The sequence below is a fragment of the Polyodon spathula genome, chromosome 13 (assembly GCF_017654505.1).
Source record: "Polyodon spathula isolate WHYD16114869_AA chromosome 13, ASM1765450v1, whole genome shotgun sequence".
Classification (NCBI taxonomy): Eukaryota; Metazoa; Chordata; class Actinopteri; order Acipenseriformes; family Polyodontidae; genus Polyodon; species Polyodon spathula.
In genome coordinates, this window is record NC_054546.1 from 25,879,780 (window position 1) to 25,899,141 (window position 19,362).

A 19,362-nucleotide genomic window follows, 5' to 3' on the forward strand; every position below is an offset into this window, starting at 1 on the left:
AAACGAGCAAGAATGGGCAACAATGGCCTCCTCTCGTTTGTAACTTTATTACAGTTCTTATGTTCAATCCATGTCCCCACCCAAGAAACCAATTCGGAAGTTTTTACTTTGAATAACCTTCAACAATTTCCTGTTTGATTCCAAGTTCACTATGGAAAACAGTAGCAAGTCCACCTCCCCTCCCAGTAGAGCGAGCTAAAGAGGAAAAAAGAATAGTTAGGTGGAGAAGCCTCAAATCAGAGAAACATTGACATTCGGTTCAAGCCATGTTTCAGATAAAGACCAGAATATCAATGTTGTAATCCTAGGTATAAAATCCCCTGCCCAGTTCCTAGTTTAAATGCTTTGCTAGGTGGTGTTCAATGTTATCAGATATCCAGCTTGCCTGTGACCTAAATAACACTCACAAATAGAGTAAAAGTTATTTCGATTATTTTCCGAAATTGGGGTATCCCTGAATAGATCATTATCCCTCTTCAAACACACAGACACATGTATTTTGTTAAAAATGATAAGTTTGTGTTTATTTGTTAAGAAGTTACATACACCTGGAAATGTTTATATAGTTGTGTTAAAAATAAAACGCACTTTTATCAAGTCATGCATTTACAATATTAAAAGAAATACACTTTGGGCCACTTTATATCATCTAAACAATGCTGATATTTAATATGGTATTATCACTTGTGGTATTATCACTACACTTCTCACATGGGAATTCTCATGTGAGATTCAGAAACTTAGATTACAGTACCATGATTAAAAGAAAATGTGAAGATTCGAACTACTTATATTTGAGAAAGTTACTTTTTAGAGATTAAGTATTGCTGAGTATAAAGTGATTATTATTATTATTATTATTATTATTTATTATTATTATTATTATTATTATTAGATCCCAGGTATTTGCCCTGCACACAGAGAGGCTGGGTGGGGGCAGTATTGTAGTGTGTTTCCTGCTTTGCCCCTCTACTCACACCCTTGTTAAAGTTGTTCTTGCTGATGGAAGTCTTCCTTTATTGCAAACGTTTCTCTCTCCTATATCTGCATTAAGTCACTATTCAAACACTCATTTTGTTTTCTTGAAAACTTGTCTGCAGATGACATCTTCTACCGTCATCTCCTGAAGAGAAAAGTGAAGAAACAAATCATTATAAAACTAAATGAATGTCACTCGTAGCACTGTAAACATTATTACTTCCTCCTTTAAACCAGTGGTAAACAAGGCTTCTAAACCCTGTTGTCTTACAGACAGACACACACACACAGACTGATATATATATACACAGTCAGACAGAGAGACACACAGAGTCTGACAGACACTCAGAGTCAGACAGAGAGATACACAGAGACCGACAGATAGACACACACAGACAGACACAAACACACAGACAGCCTCACCAGGTGTAGAGTTTCCCCCTCTAACCAGTGTTTCCAGCCTCGATTAGCCTTCTCTCCATTCTGAACACAAACCAGTTTGTCTCCTTCCCAGTTCACCGTTGTCTGAAAAAGCAACACATTAAAAAGTAAACTGCAGCCTGTTTCATTAAACTCAGGAGGAAACTGCAGCCCTGTGTCAGCCATCTTGACGCCACTCTCCCTGCAGTGTGTGCAGGAGTCTGGCTCTATGCTGGAGCCTCAATGGCAGCAGTTTGTCTAATAATGAGTCTGCTTTTGCTATTCTGGGGTAGGCTGTTCAGAGAGAGGTGAGTCGGGTGTTGGCAATGTGTCTGTTTAGATCAATAATCTATGCTCTCCAGCTCAGCAAACTCTTCACCCCGGCCCTCATCTCCTCACTCTGTAAACATCCTGTGAGGCAAGATTTCCTTCCAGGAGCACTCCGAGAGGCATTCCAACCACAAATACGAAGGAAACTCACAAAGAAGTACACACTTTCACTACAACTCTTTTTCAATGTCTTCAATTGTCATTTCTTTTTGTCATTCAAAATGTAGTACTATTTCATAGCCATGGACACATTTTTCAAAGAAAAATACAAAACTTTATAAAAACTAGCATGGATCAGCTTGACAGCAAGATGGTAAAGTAAGATTCAATGATTGCCCTTCATAGACAATAATACTACAGGGCAGCCTGGCTTTAACATTGGGGTCTATGGGAGGAAACAGCCTGGCTTTAAAATTTGTGTCTGTGGGAGGAAACAGCCTGGCTTTAACATTGGGGCCTATGAGAGGAAACAGCTTTAAACATTGGGAGGAGAGGGGGAGGGGGGGTTGTTTTGAGTAGAAGCATCTGTTAGAACAGGACATGTTGAAAAGATTACACAGATTAGATTACAAAGAGGGGAAAAGGTGAAACTGACTCCCACTGTATATATCTTGGCTCCATTTTCCCTGCAGACTGCATAGAAGTCTGACTGTTTTCTGGAGCCAAAAAGAGAGCAATGTCCAAGCGCCCGCTCTGTTAATCAGACAGACGCACGGATCACAGTGGGGATCAATGTTATTCTTGCTCATGTTTTCACATACTTTGTACAGCAGGGGTTTCCATACTTTACTGGCTCAAGGCCCTCTATGACATTAGGCATCCTTTAGTGAGGGAGGCTGTTTTGTAGAAGTGCATCTGTTTTCGTTCAGTTCAGTGTCATTTCTCTGACCTTTGAGAAACTGCTCTGTAACTCTGTAAACTGCTCGGCTGTACACTGACTGCTAGTGCAATGTAAACCTGCTATGCAGTACTGGTTATTTTTATTTAGGGGGAAGAATAGATACCATATTACTTCAATTTGGCGCCGCCCTCGAATTAAAGATGCCCTCGTATTGACGCCGCAGTCATATATCAGCTTTATAATAGAGGCCACCATCGACTAAATGCCACTATCAATAAAGAAACATTAAGATATTTTTCCTGCCCCTACTAAAAAAATACACAGTAAACAAATAAACGTGCAACAGTGACTAATGTACACACACATAGTAAGCACATTTTATTTCATGGTACAGTTCTGAAAGAAAATCCAAGATAAACTACGTGCAGAACAGCAGTCCTTCTGAAGTTCTTATAGGTGGTTTTGTTGTTTTGTTTTTAGTTCAATTGTAATTCCCATACTCAATCCCATACAAATAAAAACAATGTGCTTACTATCTATGATTTAGTTTCAGTTTCTCTTGCAGAGAAATTACAATATAATTAATTAGAATATAATTTTTGGTGCAGAAAAACATTTACGTCATACTCTTAGACTTAACTGCCACACTAGCATTGTTTCTGCCCCTTAACAACCAATAAATACTCCTGATTCACTGGTACAGTACTCCCCTGACCTCCCAACTCCCACATAATACTCTCATTAACTGTCAGTAAATGTACTATATACAAGCTCCAAAACACATAAGAGTATAGCGCTGTAGATCGGAGCCTCTCATGGCGCTGCTTCTAAAATGCCTTAAATCATGTAATAAAATATTGCAAATTTTGTAAAGCATAGTATTATTAATAAAGGCTGCCCTCATATAATTGCTGCCTCGTTTAAGGGCACAGAGATTTTTCAATTTAAAATAAATGCCACAGCACCAAATTGAAGTAACATGGTATTAAGAACTTCTATCGGTAAACCATATATTTACAAAAATCCTGCATGTATTTATTTATTTTTCATTAAAAACAACAATGTTATAAAGTGCATTAATATAGTTGCATATTTTTGTTCTCTTCTATCCCCCCCCCCCCCCCCCCCCCCCCCCGTTTGGCGTATAAAGGTAGCAGGGGTTTGGCACGTTTTAAGTATTCGTGTGAATGGACTGATCCCATGGTTTGGGGAGCTACTATCCTGCAGCACTGTTTACTGACTCCCAGCCAGCCCTGTGCAGACACTTTGATACAAACATTAAGAGGGATGAAGCAGCTCCTATGGGCTGCCTCTCACCATGCACGTGCGCCCATCAACTGCACCCAGGTCCTCGCGGAACACCGCCCCCAGCCTGAACTCCATCACGTAGTTGCGGAAGGTGGTGAGGGTCCGAATGGTCATGTGATCCCCATTCTGTACGATCTCCTTGTCTGGGCTGAGCAGACACACGATTTTCCGCAGGGCGATATTGATGCCTGAGGGGAGGGGAGGGGAGGAAAGGAGAGGCGAGGGGGAGGTGGGAGAGGGGAGAAAACAGTAAAACTCTTAGGGATGCTACAAACCAATTATACAATTCAAAAACATCATAAAAGTGTATAACTTTAATTCAGGATGAATGACTTTATGAATAAATCTGACGCTTGACCCCCGATGCACAATCAATTCACACACACACACACACACATACCCCCCCCCAATCACCCTCCCTCTTTGGTTGAATCACAGGGACGGGGAGGGGGTGGTACATTAATAAAATATCACTTATTCTGGGTCATGGGACTTCGTCCTTGTCTTCTGAAATCTGAAAGACATTGAGAAGGACTTGAAGGACAGAAACAACCACTCCTGGCCTCACAGACCCAGACAGCTCTGTCACTGAACTGCAGGACCTTACCCAGTAATCAGGGTCTGTGAAATTACACGATGCAACAACCACATTAGAAACACCAGGAAGCTCATTGTAGATGCTGAAAAAGACTCAATCAGTGTAGAATCTGAACATTGAAATCAGTACACACTGGATGAACAAGAGTAGGAAGAGTATTCACATTAGATAGATAGGTAGATAGGCAGATAGATAGGTAGACATATAGATAGATAGATAGATAGATAGATAGATAGATAGATAGATAGATAGATAGATAGATAATTCATTTTTAAAATAACTCTGCTATATCTAAGATTATTGTGCAATAATATCATGTCAAAAGATAAATCACAAACCAATTCCAGTAAATATTAGAAATCTAAAAAGATTAACAATTAATAAACATTTCACACTGCAGCACATTTTAACCCCTTCACACACCCATCATCCTCCCAAAAAGTGCATGTAACATTAAAATGACACAATTTACAAACACTGCCCTCCCAGTCCCCATGAGAAAAGCATTGCTTCTGGCCCAGTTTACTCTCCTTCAAACAGCCTCAGACTCTCTTCTACTGTTTGAAGATCTGTCTATTTACACAGCAAGGGCATCAGTATAGGCCATTGCTTTAACAAGGGCCATGATCAATTCGGGATGGACAGTGAACATTGTTCTTATTTAACCATTAGGGGTTTAATTGAGAGGAAGTACAACATTCCCAATGAAAGCAGTCCTGGTGAATTCCCCTCTGCACCTGGAAAGGAGAGCACAGGCCACCATTGATTTAAAGAAAATAAAAAACGTTACTATAGAGCAGTGGTGGCCAATACATGGATCTCGATCCACTAGTGGATCTCAAGAGATTTTTTATGGATCTTGGGGCAAATCTGAACACGCACAATACATAAGCATAGCATAGTTTTAACAGGGTTGATTGCGTATTTAAACAATATAATTTCTGATAATGAAAATGACATTAATTCCAAACAGAGACTACGTTTTCAGCGCGGAAAGCTTTCTGATCAAATTCTCGAGGCTGAAGCATCTTTTGAACCTGAGCTGGAAAAATGGTCAAAACAAAAGCATGCAAAAGTTCACACTAAACTTTAGGTAATTGTGCTTTTTTATATGCCATCATGTTTAGTTTTTGTAGAAAACAAAAAAGGGACACATTTGTGTACTTCACTAACATGTTTCTTTAATTTTAATACTTTGAAATGTTCATTGTTACTTTTATGGGGTGATTTCTATTGGACAAAATTGTCACAAAATACACAGCAACTTTCTTTTCTTTGGATAAAACAACTTCAGTATTTTTTGTCCTTTGTTGAAAATGCTGATATGTTTGCATTTAGTTTTTTTTTTTCATTACTACCTTAATGTATTGGTCACCAATGACTTCAAGCCAGATAATCCCAATTGATTAGAAGGGTTTTACTTTAACTCATGTACACTTTGTTGCTGGTGAATCTTAGAGCCCATTGAGATCCACCAAAATGGATCAATACTTGGTGTATTGGCCACCACTGTAAATATTTTTTTTTTCCTATAAAACTGGAATCAAAGCCAAATATCCTTAACACCTCAAATAAATCTCTAAGGACTACTTGGTCAAAAGCTTTCTCTTGATCAAGGGAGATCAGACCAGCTTGAAAGCCAAAGAGCTTGGAGATGGATATGAAATCCTGAATTAAACATACATTATCAAAGATTGCTCTGCAGGGTACACAGTATGTCTGATCAGAAAGTACAATGCTGCTCATGACTTTGCTCAGTCTGTTTGCCATTGCCTTCGATAGGATCTTATAGTTGGAGCAGAGAAGACATAGGTCTATTTGAGAGAGTGCACTGGTACTTGTTCCCATGTATCCAGTAGATCAGACAACCTCTCATACAGCTCTCATACAGCCTGTCACTATATCTGGACTCCAGAGCCATATGGAGTTCACTTATATCCTCCTCCATCTCTCTCATGGTCTCGCTAGTGCTCTTGGTGACATTCTTAGTTTTCTGCTGGCTGACTAGTCAGATCTGAACTTTACCCATGTCCCACCATTTTCTTATTGATGAAAATGATCTTTTCTGCATCCAATGTTACCAAAATAAATGAAAACATTTAAAAAAGTGAGTGTCATTTAATGAATAGACATCCTTTTGGCATAACCATGTTCAGATTAACAAGGCTGTGGTCATAGAAACCTGTGGGGTGAATTGTGCATTTAGTGAAATAGTTTAAATTAAAAACATGAAATGTATTATCAAGCTAGACAGATATTTCCAGTCCTTCCTATAACCCAAGTGTACTGCCTAGCATCAGGGTTCATTGCTCCCCACACAGCTTCCAAATCCTGTGCTGTAGGACAGTAACCAGCTCCCTGATTGACTCGGGATGGGGTTCTGAGCTGTTCTTATCTAGCTGGTCGTCAACTGCACAGTTAAAATCCCTGCTAATAAAACTACTAGTAATAGGATTGCTGTGAGTGGCTTGGTATGCGTGGTTTAAGTGGAATCAGAACTTTGCTGCTCTCTTCTGAATAGGGATTAGAAGGGGGAACAGTTCCACCTCAGCCCTGCAGTCGTTATTGGCGGTGTTTCTGTGAACCTGCAGGATATTTTTGCAAAATTCCAATGGTAGGATTTCTGCTGTGCTTTTGTCCCAGTTTTTGTATTTGGGGTTTACAAGGGGTCCCCATAAGTCTTTATGATACAGAGAGCCAGACACGCTTCTTCTTTTAATGCATTTATAGCCAGGTTGGTGCTGTAATCTAATGCCCAGAGTGAAGCGGTACCTGCTTTTCTGAGATCTGGATTTCTTCTGGAATACCAGTAACTCTGGTCTTGTCCAGATTGACCATCAGTGCCCATTTCCGACAGTACTGGTCTAGCAGTGACAGGCTCTACTGTAGACCCTGCTCTGTGGGCGATAGCAGGACCAGGTCATCTACGTAGAGCATGAATTTTATTTTTGTATCATGGAGAGTGATACGGACTGTGGACTGCTCCAACATTGTAGCTAACTCATTGATATAAATATTGAACAGTTTTGTACTCAAGCTACAACCCTGTCTCACTCCACGCCCCTGTGAGAAGAATTCTGTCCTTTTGGTGTCAATTTTCACACCACATTTATTTTCTGAATACATTGAATTTATTATGTCATATACTTTACCACCTACACCACTTTGGAGGAGTTTAAGGAAAGTCCTTCATGCCAGATTGAATTGAATGCTTTTTTAAAATCAATAAAACAAACAAATATTTTTCCTTTATTTTTTGATGGACGTGTTTATTTATTAGGGTGTGTAGGGTTCAAATATGGTCAGAAGTGCAGTGGTTTGGGAAAGATCCAATCTGATTCTTACTCAAGACACTGTGCTCAGTAAGGAAGGCCAGTATATAAGCATTAATGAGAATGATGTGTAAATATACAGAAGACCAACAAACATATTGGGAATACAGTGTACGATGGGTTTGCTTATTTATTGCAGCAGCCTAATATGTTATTATTGCAAACATTTCTGAGGTAATATCCAAGGTAATATTAATATGCTTTTATATGTAAGACAGAGATATCAAGGGTTGGCTGTCCTAAAGAGTGAGATTCACAGCCCCAAAGAGAAACTTTCCAGGTGGTGTGTTATGTCATTGCTTAAGACAGAGACTCTCATCTTTGGTCCGTGGGGATATCCAATAGTCGAAGTTTTTAATCTAACCAACACGTAATAGTTTGTTTTAAAATGAACACTGCTTAATATTGCATGTGAAACACTTAAATCAGCTAAATGTATTAATATTTAACCCTCAGTAACATAATGTATAAATTACAGTATAGAAACTACCATGCAAATGAAACCACTGCATTAATGAGGTGTGGAATAAATAAAAACATGCATTATTATACTTTCTTCAAATTAGTGTTCAAACTATTTTTTTATATGGATCAACTGTTTGAAAAAATCTCACCCGGAGTTTACGCTGCGTAGTCCGACCTAGAGTTTATATACATAAGAACATAAAAACATAAGAAAGGTTACAAACGGGAGGAGGCCATTCGGCCCATCTTGCTCATTTGGTTGTTAGTAGCTTATTGATCCCAGAATCTCATCAAGCAGCTTCTTGAAGGATCCCAGGGTGTCAGCTTCAACAACATTACTGGGGAGTTGATTCCAGACCCTCACAATTCTCTGTGTAAAAAAGTGCCTCCTATTTTCTGTTCTGAATGCCCCTTTGTCTAATCTCCATTTGTGACCCCTGGTCCTTGTTTCTTTTTTCAGGCTGAAAAAGTCCCTTGGGTCGACACTGCCAATACCTTTTAGAATTTTGAATGCTTGAATTAGGTCGCCGCGTAGTCTTCTTTGTTCAAGACTGAACAGATTCAATTCTTTTAGCCTGTCTGCATATGAGATGCCTTTTAAGCCCGGAATAATTCTGGTCGTTCTTCTTTGCACTCTTTCTAGAGCAGCAATATCTTTTTTATAGCGAGGTGACCAGAACTGCACACAATATTCAAGATGAGGTCTTACTAGTGCATTGTACAGCTTTAACATTACTTCCCTTGATTTAAATTTGACACTTTTCACACTGTATCAAAGCATCTTGTTAGCCTTTTTTATAGCTTCCCCACATTGTCTAGATGAAGACATTTCTGAGTCAACAAAAACTCCTAGGTCTTTTTCATAGATTCCTTCTCCAATTTCAGTATCTCCCATATGATATTTATAATGTACATTTTTGTTTCCTGCGTGCAGTACCTTACACTTTCCTCTATTAAATGTCATTTGCCATGTGTCTGCCCAGTTCTGAATCTTGTCTAGATCATTTTGAATGACCTTTGCTGCTGCAACAGTGTTTGCCACTCCTCCTATTTTTGTGTCATCTGCAAATTTAACAAGTTTGCTTACTATACCAGAATCTAAATCATTAATGTAGATTAGGAATAGCAGAGGACCTAATACTGATCCCTGTGGTACACCACTGGTTACCACACTCCATTCTGAGGTTTTTCCTCTAATCAGTACTTTCTGTTTTCTACATGTTAACCACTGCCTAATCCATGTACATGTGTTTCCTTGAATCCAACTGCGTTCAGTTTGAGAATTAATCTTTTGTGCAGGACTTTGTCAAAAGCTTTCTGGAAATCTAAATAAACCATGTCATATGCTTTGCAATTATCCATTATCGATGTTGCATCCTCAAAAAAATCAAGCAAGTTAGTTAGACACGATCTCCCTTTCCTAAAACCATGTTGACTGTCTCCCAGTACCCTGTTACCATATAGGTAATTTTCCATTTTAGATCTTATTATAGTTTCCATAAGTTTGCATATAATAGAAGTCAGGCTTACTGGTCTGTAGTTACCTGGTTCAGTTTTGTTTCCCTTTTTGTGGATCGGTATTACGTTTGCAATTTTCCAGTCTGTCGGTACCACCCCTGTGTCAGGAGACTGCTGCATGATCTTGGTTAGTGGTTTGTAAATTACTTCTTTCATTTCTTTGAGTACTACTGGGAGGATCTCATCCGGCCCAGGGGATTTGTTTATTTTAAGAGCTCCTAGTCCCTTTAACACTTCTGCCTCAGTTATGCTAAAGTTATTTAAAACTGGATAGGAACTGGATGACATGTGGGGCATGTTGTCAGTATCTTCCTTTGTAAAAACTTGTGAAAAGTAATCATTTAATATATTTGCTTTTTTTTTCTTCATTTTCGATTTTGCCATTTGTATCTCTTAAACATTTAATCCCCTCTTTGAATGTTCTCTTGCTGTTGTAATATTGGAAAAACATTTTTGAATTGGTTTTAGATCCCTTAGCAATGTTCATTTCTATTTCTCTCTTGGCCTTTCTAACTTCCTTTTTGACTTGCGTTTGCAGTTCTGTGTACTCTTTCTTTGTACTTTCTTTTTGGTCCTTTTTTAATGCTCTGTAAAGTGCCTTTTTTTGCTGAATATTTTTTTTAATTTGCTCTATTAAACCATTTTGGCAATTTAGTTTTACATTTAGATTTGTCTACTTTAGGGATGTAATTGTTTTGCGCCTCTAGTACAACATTTTTGAAGAATAACCATCCTTTTTCTGTGGGTGTTTTCTCTATTTTACTCCCATCTACTTCTGTTAGTCTCTGTTTCATACCTTCATAGTTTGCTTTTCTAAAATTGTAAACCTTAGCTTTAGTCTTTACTTTTGGGGTTTTAAAAAACACTTCAAATGAGACCGTGTTGTGGTCTGAGTTTGCCAGTGGTTCTCTGACCTCTGTTTTAGTTATTCTGTCTTCGTTATTTGAAAAGACTAAAGCAAGGCATGCCTCCCCTCTAGTCGGTGCCTTGACAAATTGTGTTAGGAAGCAGTCATTTGTCATTTCCACCATTTCAATTTCATCCTTCGTGCTACCCACTGGGTTTTCCCATTTACACAAAAGTACACAAATAATAAACAGAAATACGAAGAGTTTGAAAGTAAATCTCTTAGTCTCTAAGCACAAAGCACAATTCAAAATCCTTTCACTGTACTCATGCTTGATTAGCAGGCAATTGAAATATGACATTGCCTGTCTCCTCACATCAACAGCAAACAAGCGGGCTGTGACATGGCTAGTCACTCGCTCACACACACATGCCCACATCCAATGCACAGAGTAGATCTGAGACAATGCAGACAATTTTAAGAATATATCACATTAAGCCTATTAAATGGTATATAGATTAAGTATATGGCAAGTTTACTTTTAAATAAATTCTTCATACAACAATATGAGGTAGATTACTTATAGCTTCTTCATTAAGTTTCACTGAAAGTTATTTCACACGCAAAGTGTGCAAACTAAATAATTAACAGTTCAAGTCTGTGTGAATATGTTACAATTAATTAATTTAGTTCCATGAAAGGAAAATACAACTAAGCGGTTCTTAAAGCTTTGACTTTTGGTCCGCTGGTTTCGAAACTCAATCTGTTGTGTCCAGTACAAAACTCTCCTCTCTGCAATGAAGTATTCAGTCCCACGTTGGATCAAAACTTGGCAACAAGGTTTCTATTCTCGATATAATCAACAAACAGCTGCAACAAAGTCTCCAGTCCTCGGTATAAGATCCACAACAGCGCCCATCCACTCTGTCTTCTTCACTGAATCTTTAGCTACGCAGGTAGCAGGGCACAGTTTGTTTTGGATACTGTGGTTTTAGGTGTACAGCAGACCCAGACTGGTTTGTCTGATAACAGTCGCTGTAAGTTTTACAGCAGTCTTCTCGTTGGGCCTCAGTCTCGTTGCTTGTAGCAGTTGACTCACTTGCTGCTTGCTTCCTCGTCTTGGTTCTGTTTATAGGCAGAGTCCTGGAGTGGCAGAGTGGCAGCACCTTGTTCAGCATTCAATGTGGAGTGCAAAATGTTCAATTCCGCTTTGATTTTTATAGTCTTTTTCACTCTGCTGATTAGCTACTTTCATGAGGACATTTGTGTATCTTGTCTCTTTAAACCCTCAGGAACTGATAAATTTATCCGGAAATCATGTGAATCACTACAATTTAACACAGGCCACTTAACTTGGTGTGTGATTTTGAAGGTGATTGGTTACAACTGAGCTAATTAGGCTTCCAGGCCAGATTGACCGGGAAGCCTATTGTTATTGTAAGGATTATTATTATTATTATTTTCTTCCGCCTCCAAAAAGTTACAATGCCTAAAACTTTTAAACGGCTGCACCAAAACTCACAGAATTTGGCATGAATGTAGAGGACTATGGATCGTTGTGCTATGGTCAATATGGAGCCTTTGGTCACATGGCATGGTAGCCATTTTGGATTTACTGAATTTTGGACAATTTTCAAGTCTTCATGAAGTGGGCCTAGACACATTCACCACCATCGGGGACACGGTCACGGTGCTGGTGCAAGGTTCCACCTTCACCAAGGGGGACAAGGACCCAACCTGCCCGTCAAAGCCTTGCAGAACAACGGACACGATGCTAAAGAAGGCATACGCGTCGGCAGCGCTGTCCATGTGAGCAGCAAACGCCATGGCCATATTGGTACTCTACAGAGCCAGTTGGCGGAGAGGCTGCAGGACAGAGCCTCGGAGGAAGAAAAAGGGGAGCTCCAAGCAGTGGCTAAGGCCATGACTGACCTAATGGGGGAGTTAGGTCAGGCATCAGGTAGGTCGCTGGCGGCAATGGTGGCCTTTCGCATGCATTTGTGGCTGATGCAAGCTAAGGTCGTAGAGACCGAGAAGGTGGCGCTGCTGGATGCCCACATTACACCGGGGCAGACTTTCGGGGCGACCATTGATGTGAGCCTTGAGAGGTCGCCTCAAAGTTCTCGCGCCTTCCAGCTTACAGTCAGCGCCCAAGGTGGCATGCACAGCCTGCTGGGGTAAAAGGGACTGAACACCACCCTCCACACCAGAGTAGACAAACAGGCAGAGGCAGAGGCAGGGCCAGAGGCAGGGGACCACCGCAGGCCAGGGGTAACCGGTTCTCTGGCTGGAGACCAAGGCCGGGACCTAAGAAAGACCCGCCCCCCTCCCAAGCCCAAGGGAAACTGCCACTGAGGGGCCCCGGCTGCCACCAAACCCCCCTACAACCGAACTGACCAACGGCAACGTCCAATGGCAAGGCTGCATCCAGACTCTCCTACAGGTGAAACTATATTAAAGGTTGTTGGGGCAGATGGCAGCCACCTCGAGAATCCTTCCACTAGGGCTGCTGAGAATGTGCCCGCTTCAAGCCTGGGTGAATACGGTACTGGCTGGTGCGAGTGTCCAGACAATGCTGGAAGACACTGGAGTGGTGGCTCCGTCCTGGCAATTTGTGCCTTGGATCTCCCCTCGGAGCCCCTCACAGAAGGGAAGTGATCGCTACAGACACCTCCAGTCTGGGCTGGAGAGCGGCCTGGAACGGGAGAGGAATAAGAGGTCAGTGGAAGGGACACTGGCAGCAAGAGCACATAAATGCACAAGCACTGCAAGCAGTAAGCCTGGCGCTATCACATTTTCACCAGCAATTAGCGCACAAACATGTGCTGGTCCGGAAGGACAACACCACAGTGGTAGCCTACATAAATAACCAAGGCGGCCTGCGCTCACAGGGCCTTCAGCACGCAGCGCACAGACTCCTGTCCTGGACGCACAGAAACTTGCGTTCCATCTGGGCAGTTCACCTCCCCGGTGTGGACAACAAGGCAGCAGACCTCCTGTACAGAGGAGCTCCAGACAGCTCGGAGTGGATGCTGCATCCTCAAGCGGTGGAACAGATTTGGGAGAGGTTTTGTACTGCACGAGTCGACCTCTTTGCCACAGCTGAGTCCACTCATTGTCCCCTATGGTTCTCCATGGAGAGAGACGGGGGCCCCCTGGGAGTAGACGTGCTAGCTCACCCCTGGCCACAGGTGCTATTGTATGCGTTCCCTCCACTACCATTAATACCCATGACACTAGAGAGGATCAGGGTGGAGAGAGCATAGGTTCTGCTGGTTACACCCGATGGCCGAGACACCCCTGGTTTGCTCTCCTCTCCGACATGTTGTCGGATCAGCTGTGGCAGCTCCCGATACACAAGGACCACCTGAGCCAAGCGGAGGGGCTATTATGGCACCTGAACCCAGCCCAGTTCCAACTCTGGGTCTGGCCGTTGAACAGAGCCATCTATTCAGACGTGGTTTCCCAGATGCAGTAGGGCGCTGAGCACTAGAGTCCAGTACTCATACAGATGGAAAGTTTTCCAAGACTGGTGCCTTGCCAAGGGTCACGATCCGGTGACTTGCCCGATTGAGATGATATTAACCTTCTTACAACACCTGTTGACACAGGAAAATCAGCGTCCGACTTTGAAGGTATACCTGGCAGCAATATCAGTGTGCCATGACAAAACTGACTCTGTGTACCCTGGGGCACATTTCCTAGCAGTGCAATTTCTTAAAGGGGCTGGGAGGCTTCGTCCTCCCATGAAAAGTATGGTCCCCAAGTGGGATCTAGAACTGGTACTGCGGGCCCTTATGGGTCCCCCATTTGAGCCCATCACGTCAGCAGAACTGCGCTCTGTTTCATTAAAGGTGGCATTTTTAATAGCCATTACGACTGCCAGACGAGTAAGTGAGCTTCATGCGCTGTCCATTGAAGTGAATCGCGGATAACATTAAGAACAAATCCATCCTTTTTGCCAAAGGTGGTATCCTCATTCCATATTAACCGATCAATGGTTTTGGAAACTTTCAGACCTCCCCTGCATGAGTCAGAGGAGGACCATAGACAGCACACGCTATGCCCAGTTCGGGCTCTGCACTGTTATTTGGATAGGACGGCGTCCTGGAGACCCTATCGAAGCAACGTCTAGCGCACTGGGTAGCAGATGCGATACGCTTGGCGTATGAACAGGTGGACTCCCCGTTACCGGGGGACATTACGTCCCATTCTACATGCTACATGCTCGCTGCTACATGGACAGGTAGTCAGACATTTGTACGATATCACCGCCTTGATGTGACAAACCGAACCAGACCCTCTCTGGGCTCTAGAGTTTTGCAGGTGGCATGCCCTTAGGCGTCATGTGGGCTCTGTTGCTATCGCCGTGGGGCTGTACTGTCGGTAATCTGGAGCCACGACAGCTTTGGTACAGCTTTCCCATTCGGTAATGGTTGTCATTCGAATTGAAAGGGAACATTTGGTTATTATCATAACCCTGGTTCCCTGAAAGAGAATGATAACCATTACCCTTTGAGGTCGTGTCCCCAGCTGACCTCTATTTTCGAATGAAAATGGCGATGTGCTACCGTGAGGACGTCCCTCTTCAACAGGAGGTTCAGTGCTGGGGGCACAGTAGGATGTACAGATCAGTGCTAAACACAGGGCTCAAATTTGCGAGCTGTTGCCGACTGTGGGAGTGGGCAAGTCAGATACAAAATATATTATAATTATATTGTCAATAAAACCATAGGGTAGCTGCTATCACCGCTGATTGCAAACACTTTTAGTTTATTTTATTTTATTTTTTTTTCCTATGGCACATGACAGCGTTCATAGGATGTGTACAAAAACGGAGATTTACTTTCACTTTCAGAAAAATAGACCCCATTCTAAAGTTCACCACAAGAGGGCTCCTTATGACCATGAAAACTGGTATTTCATAATACAAATGATACTGACGTATAGGGATGGGATGGTATAAATTTTGATGGTAGCTGGTTAAAACATTTTAACGTATAAAATAAAATAAAATAAAATAAATAAATAATAAAAAACTTTGTTTAGCTGATGGTAAAAAGAATTTGGAAATGACCTGTCTTATTGCTTAACACAAAGTTGTACCACAAGTTATTTAAGAGCAGAGAAGTTTATTTTTTCAACCGGATAAATAAAATATGTAACCGCTAACCAAGATCATGCAACAGTCTCTTGACACAGGGGTTGTACCGACAGACTGGAAAATTGCAAACGTAATACCGTAATCCACAAAAAGGGAAACAAAACTGAACCAGGTAACTACAGACCAATAAGCTTAACGTCTATTATATGCAAACTTATGGAAACTATAATAAAATCCAAAATGGAAAATTACCTGTATGGTAACAGTATCCTGGGAGACAGTCAACATGGTTTTAGGAAAGGGAGATCATGTCTAACTAACCTGCTTGATTTTTTTGAGAATGCAACATCGATAATGGATAATTGCAAAGCATGTGACATGGTTTATTTAGATTTCCAGAAAGCTTTTGACAGTCCCACATAAAAGATTAATTCTCAAACTGAATGCAGTAGGGATTCACGGAAACACGTGTACATGGATTAGGGAGTGGTTAACATGTAGAAAACAGAAAGTACTGATTAGAGGAGAAACCTCAGAATGGAGTGTGGTAACCAGTGGAGTACCACAGGGATCAGTATTAGGTCCTCTGCTATTCCTAATTTTAATTAATGATTTAGATTCTGGTATAGTAAACAAACTTGTTAAATTTGCAGACGACACAAAAGTAGGAGGAGTGGCAAACACTGTTGCAGCAGCAAAGGTCATTCAAAATGATCTAGACAAGATTCAGAACTAGGCAGACACATGGCAAATGACATTTAATAGTATAATATATATATATGTATATATATAGACACACACACACACACACAACCAGTGGTTGTGTGAACGGAATTGTTACCGCTTCGCTCTGCTCACATTCTCTGAACACAACACAGACACTTGCTGTTAAAATATATTGTCTTTAACACAGGATTTGCACATCACAGGAGAATGAGTAGAAGTGAGTAAACTCCGTAGCCCTTATATGAGAAGTGGGTAAACGATATATTGCCCAAATTCAAAGTGGGTAAACACCATTTACCTGCATATACCCTTGACTACACCAGTGAGTAAAACTCCAAAGAAAAGTTTAAAGTACCTGATTTGGCAGGCAGTCTCCCATCCAAGTACCAACCAGGCACACATTCATTGTTTTTATTTTTTTAGCAGACATACTTATCCAGACCAACTTACAATTACCCATTTAAACAGTCAGGTTTTTAACTGGACCAATCTAGGTAAAGCAGCAACGTGTCCTGTACCTGTGATTGAACTCACAACCCTCCAATTACGAGCACAGTGTGCTAACTACTACTCTATACATGCTGCAAACAAAGGAGTACTAGTGTCTCTTTTTATAACTAAATCTTGGCAGTTTCCGACAAGTTTTTCTAATGTATGAGGAACTACCGTTCCTCTTAATATATATTAAGATGAAACTTGTACTTTTATAGGTATATAAATGTCAATTGCTGTGGATAAAAACGCACCAGCCAAATCAATTAATATGACATGTATTTTTCTAGCTTGCTATTTATTAATTTATAATATAAACATGTATTCATTTCTACATTTAAAAATATTTATTTCTAAATGTATGTATTCCTCTATGCATTTATTTAAATCGTTTATGTATTTCTACCAAATAAATTATTCCTTTATTTATTTTTAATTAAACGAGGAACTACATTCTACCAAACAGGAAACCAGATATTTTCAAACAGCAAATAGAGCATTTCTAGAATCGAGCAGAACCTTTGTTTTCAGCCAAAGCGGGTCAGGCATAGATGTAAGCTTAAAAAATTACCACATTTCAACAACAGCCCAGTGGCACAGTGGGCTAAGGCTGTGTGCTCCTTCAAGGATATCATGTTGGACGTTCAAACAATGGTAACTTTTTTAAAATAATTTATTTAGTTTTTTTCTGTGTGATATGTGCTGTTTTAAAACATAAATAAGTTGTTTAATATAAACGGTGTGGATATCAAACTGCTTGCATTCCCTGCTTTATTTTCACGTTGACCAACATGTGGAATCACATGACTGGTAGGTAGATGTCCAGTTATTTAGCTTTTCTGTTTGAATAGTCACTACACACTCTTAAAGTAAACGGAAGAGGAAGGAGAATAACAATTTTACCTAGTTTGGACGACTTATATCTCATTGTGTATAAGAGGTATTTACGTTTCTTTTTTTTCACATTTGATGTAGAAAGTTTCAGACATTTGGTCCTGGTACAGATGGTAATTCTAAGTGATTGATAAGTTTTGCCGCTGCAACATGGTTAAAACAGCAAAACTCTTGGAGCTATAATGAGACTCACGGTAGTTTCTAACAAGTTTTTCTAACTTGTACGAGGAACTACTCTTCCTCTCAATACAGCAGCATAACAATGATTCAGACAGTCCCCTAAAGTAAAAAGAACAGTTACTACCAATAATTAACAAATTAAAAAAATTGAATAAATCCAGGAGAAGAGCCCTCACTCACAGCTCTGCACGCACCCTCCACAAATTCACTCTTGACACAGTTATAAAAACTTGCACAAACACACACATATGTTAATGTTGTTGAAGCTGACACCTTGGGATCCTTCAAGAAGCTGCTTGATGAGATTCTGGGATCAATAAGCTACTAAGATCCAAAACGAGCAAGATGGGCCGAATGGCCTCCTCTCATTGTAAACTATGTTTATACACAGGAGAGACACACAAACACAAAGACACACAGGCCTTTTCTTACCGAGTGCTTTGAGATAAGCATCCATGTTCTCCTGTGAGACCAGCTTATAATATCCACTCAGATTCACACTCATCTTCTCTGAGTTTCTTACACTCCCTCTCTTCCTTTTACACTTCTGTTTCAACTATGTATCTTGTACAACAGTACTCCTCTTTCTCTTTCAGTTCAAATTGCAGTCTTTATTGAAGAGACAAGCTTGTTCAAGTTCTGCCCCAGCAATCACACTCCTGTCTCTCTCACGCTCTGCCTCTTTGTCTCTTGTGATTCTCTCCTCCGTGTCTCTCTCCAGTTTTTTTTTTTTTTTTAACTCAAGTTTCAAAACTTTGTTTTATTGCAGAAAGGTAGGGGCTGGGTTAGTGCCTCCTCCTCTCTCCCTGAGAGAAGTAGAAAGATAAGATAAAAAACAGACACGCACACATTTAAACAGAAAGGCAGAAACAAAGTTAGAACACACAGACAGGCTCACTAACCTGGGTTTTAATCTGGTCTTTTACAAACCAGGAAGCTGAAGCTGAATCAATAAATTCTGTGTGCTTTTGAATCTTCCCACCCCCCTCCCCCCCTCCGCCTCCCCCAGGACGAGAGAGAGAGGGAAGGGGAGGATAAAAGGGAAAAGGGAGGGATGGAGGGGACTATTTTCCCTTTCCCCTGTACAGACTTAGTTGAAACCACGGTGACGACATATTATGTTTTTGGATGCCACTTGACAAAACCTTTAATGGGTTATTTATTTGCGTTTATACAAATTTTTAAAAACATATTAAAATAAAAAAAAACATTTTGGTAAACGCAAATATAAAAAAAACAACTTCCACATTGTGTGTGTGTGTGTGTGTGTGTGTGTGTGTGTGTGTGTGTGTGTGTGTGTGTGTGTGTGTGTGTGTGTGTGTGTGTGTG

The 19,362-nt window shown here is 40.7% G+C and overlaps 1 protein-coding gene across 1 annotated transcript; it reads right to left on the bottom strand.

Moving 5' to 3' along the window:
• Window positions 1-323: 323 nt before the first annotated feature.
• LOC121326250 (retinol-binding protein 1-like) lies at window positions 324-19,003 on the bottom strand. Its single transcript, XM_041269478.1, has 5 exons — window positions 18,936-19,003; window positions 18,466-18,839; window positions 3,887-4,065; window positions 1,402-1,503; window positions 324-1,123 (listed from the first exon to the last, which is right to left on the bottom strand). Exons 2-5 carry the CDS (start codon window positions 18,536-18,538, stop codon window positions 1,070-1,072), a joined length of 408 nt encoding a protein of 135 aa, XP_041125412.1. The 5' UTR covers window positions 18,539-18,839; window positions 18,936-19,003; the 3' UTR covers window positions 324-1,069.
• Between the last annotated feature and the right edge of the window lie 359 nt (window positions 19,004-19,362).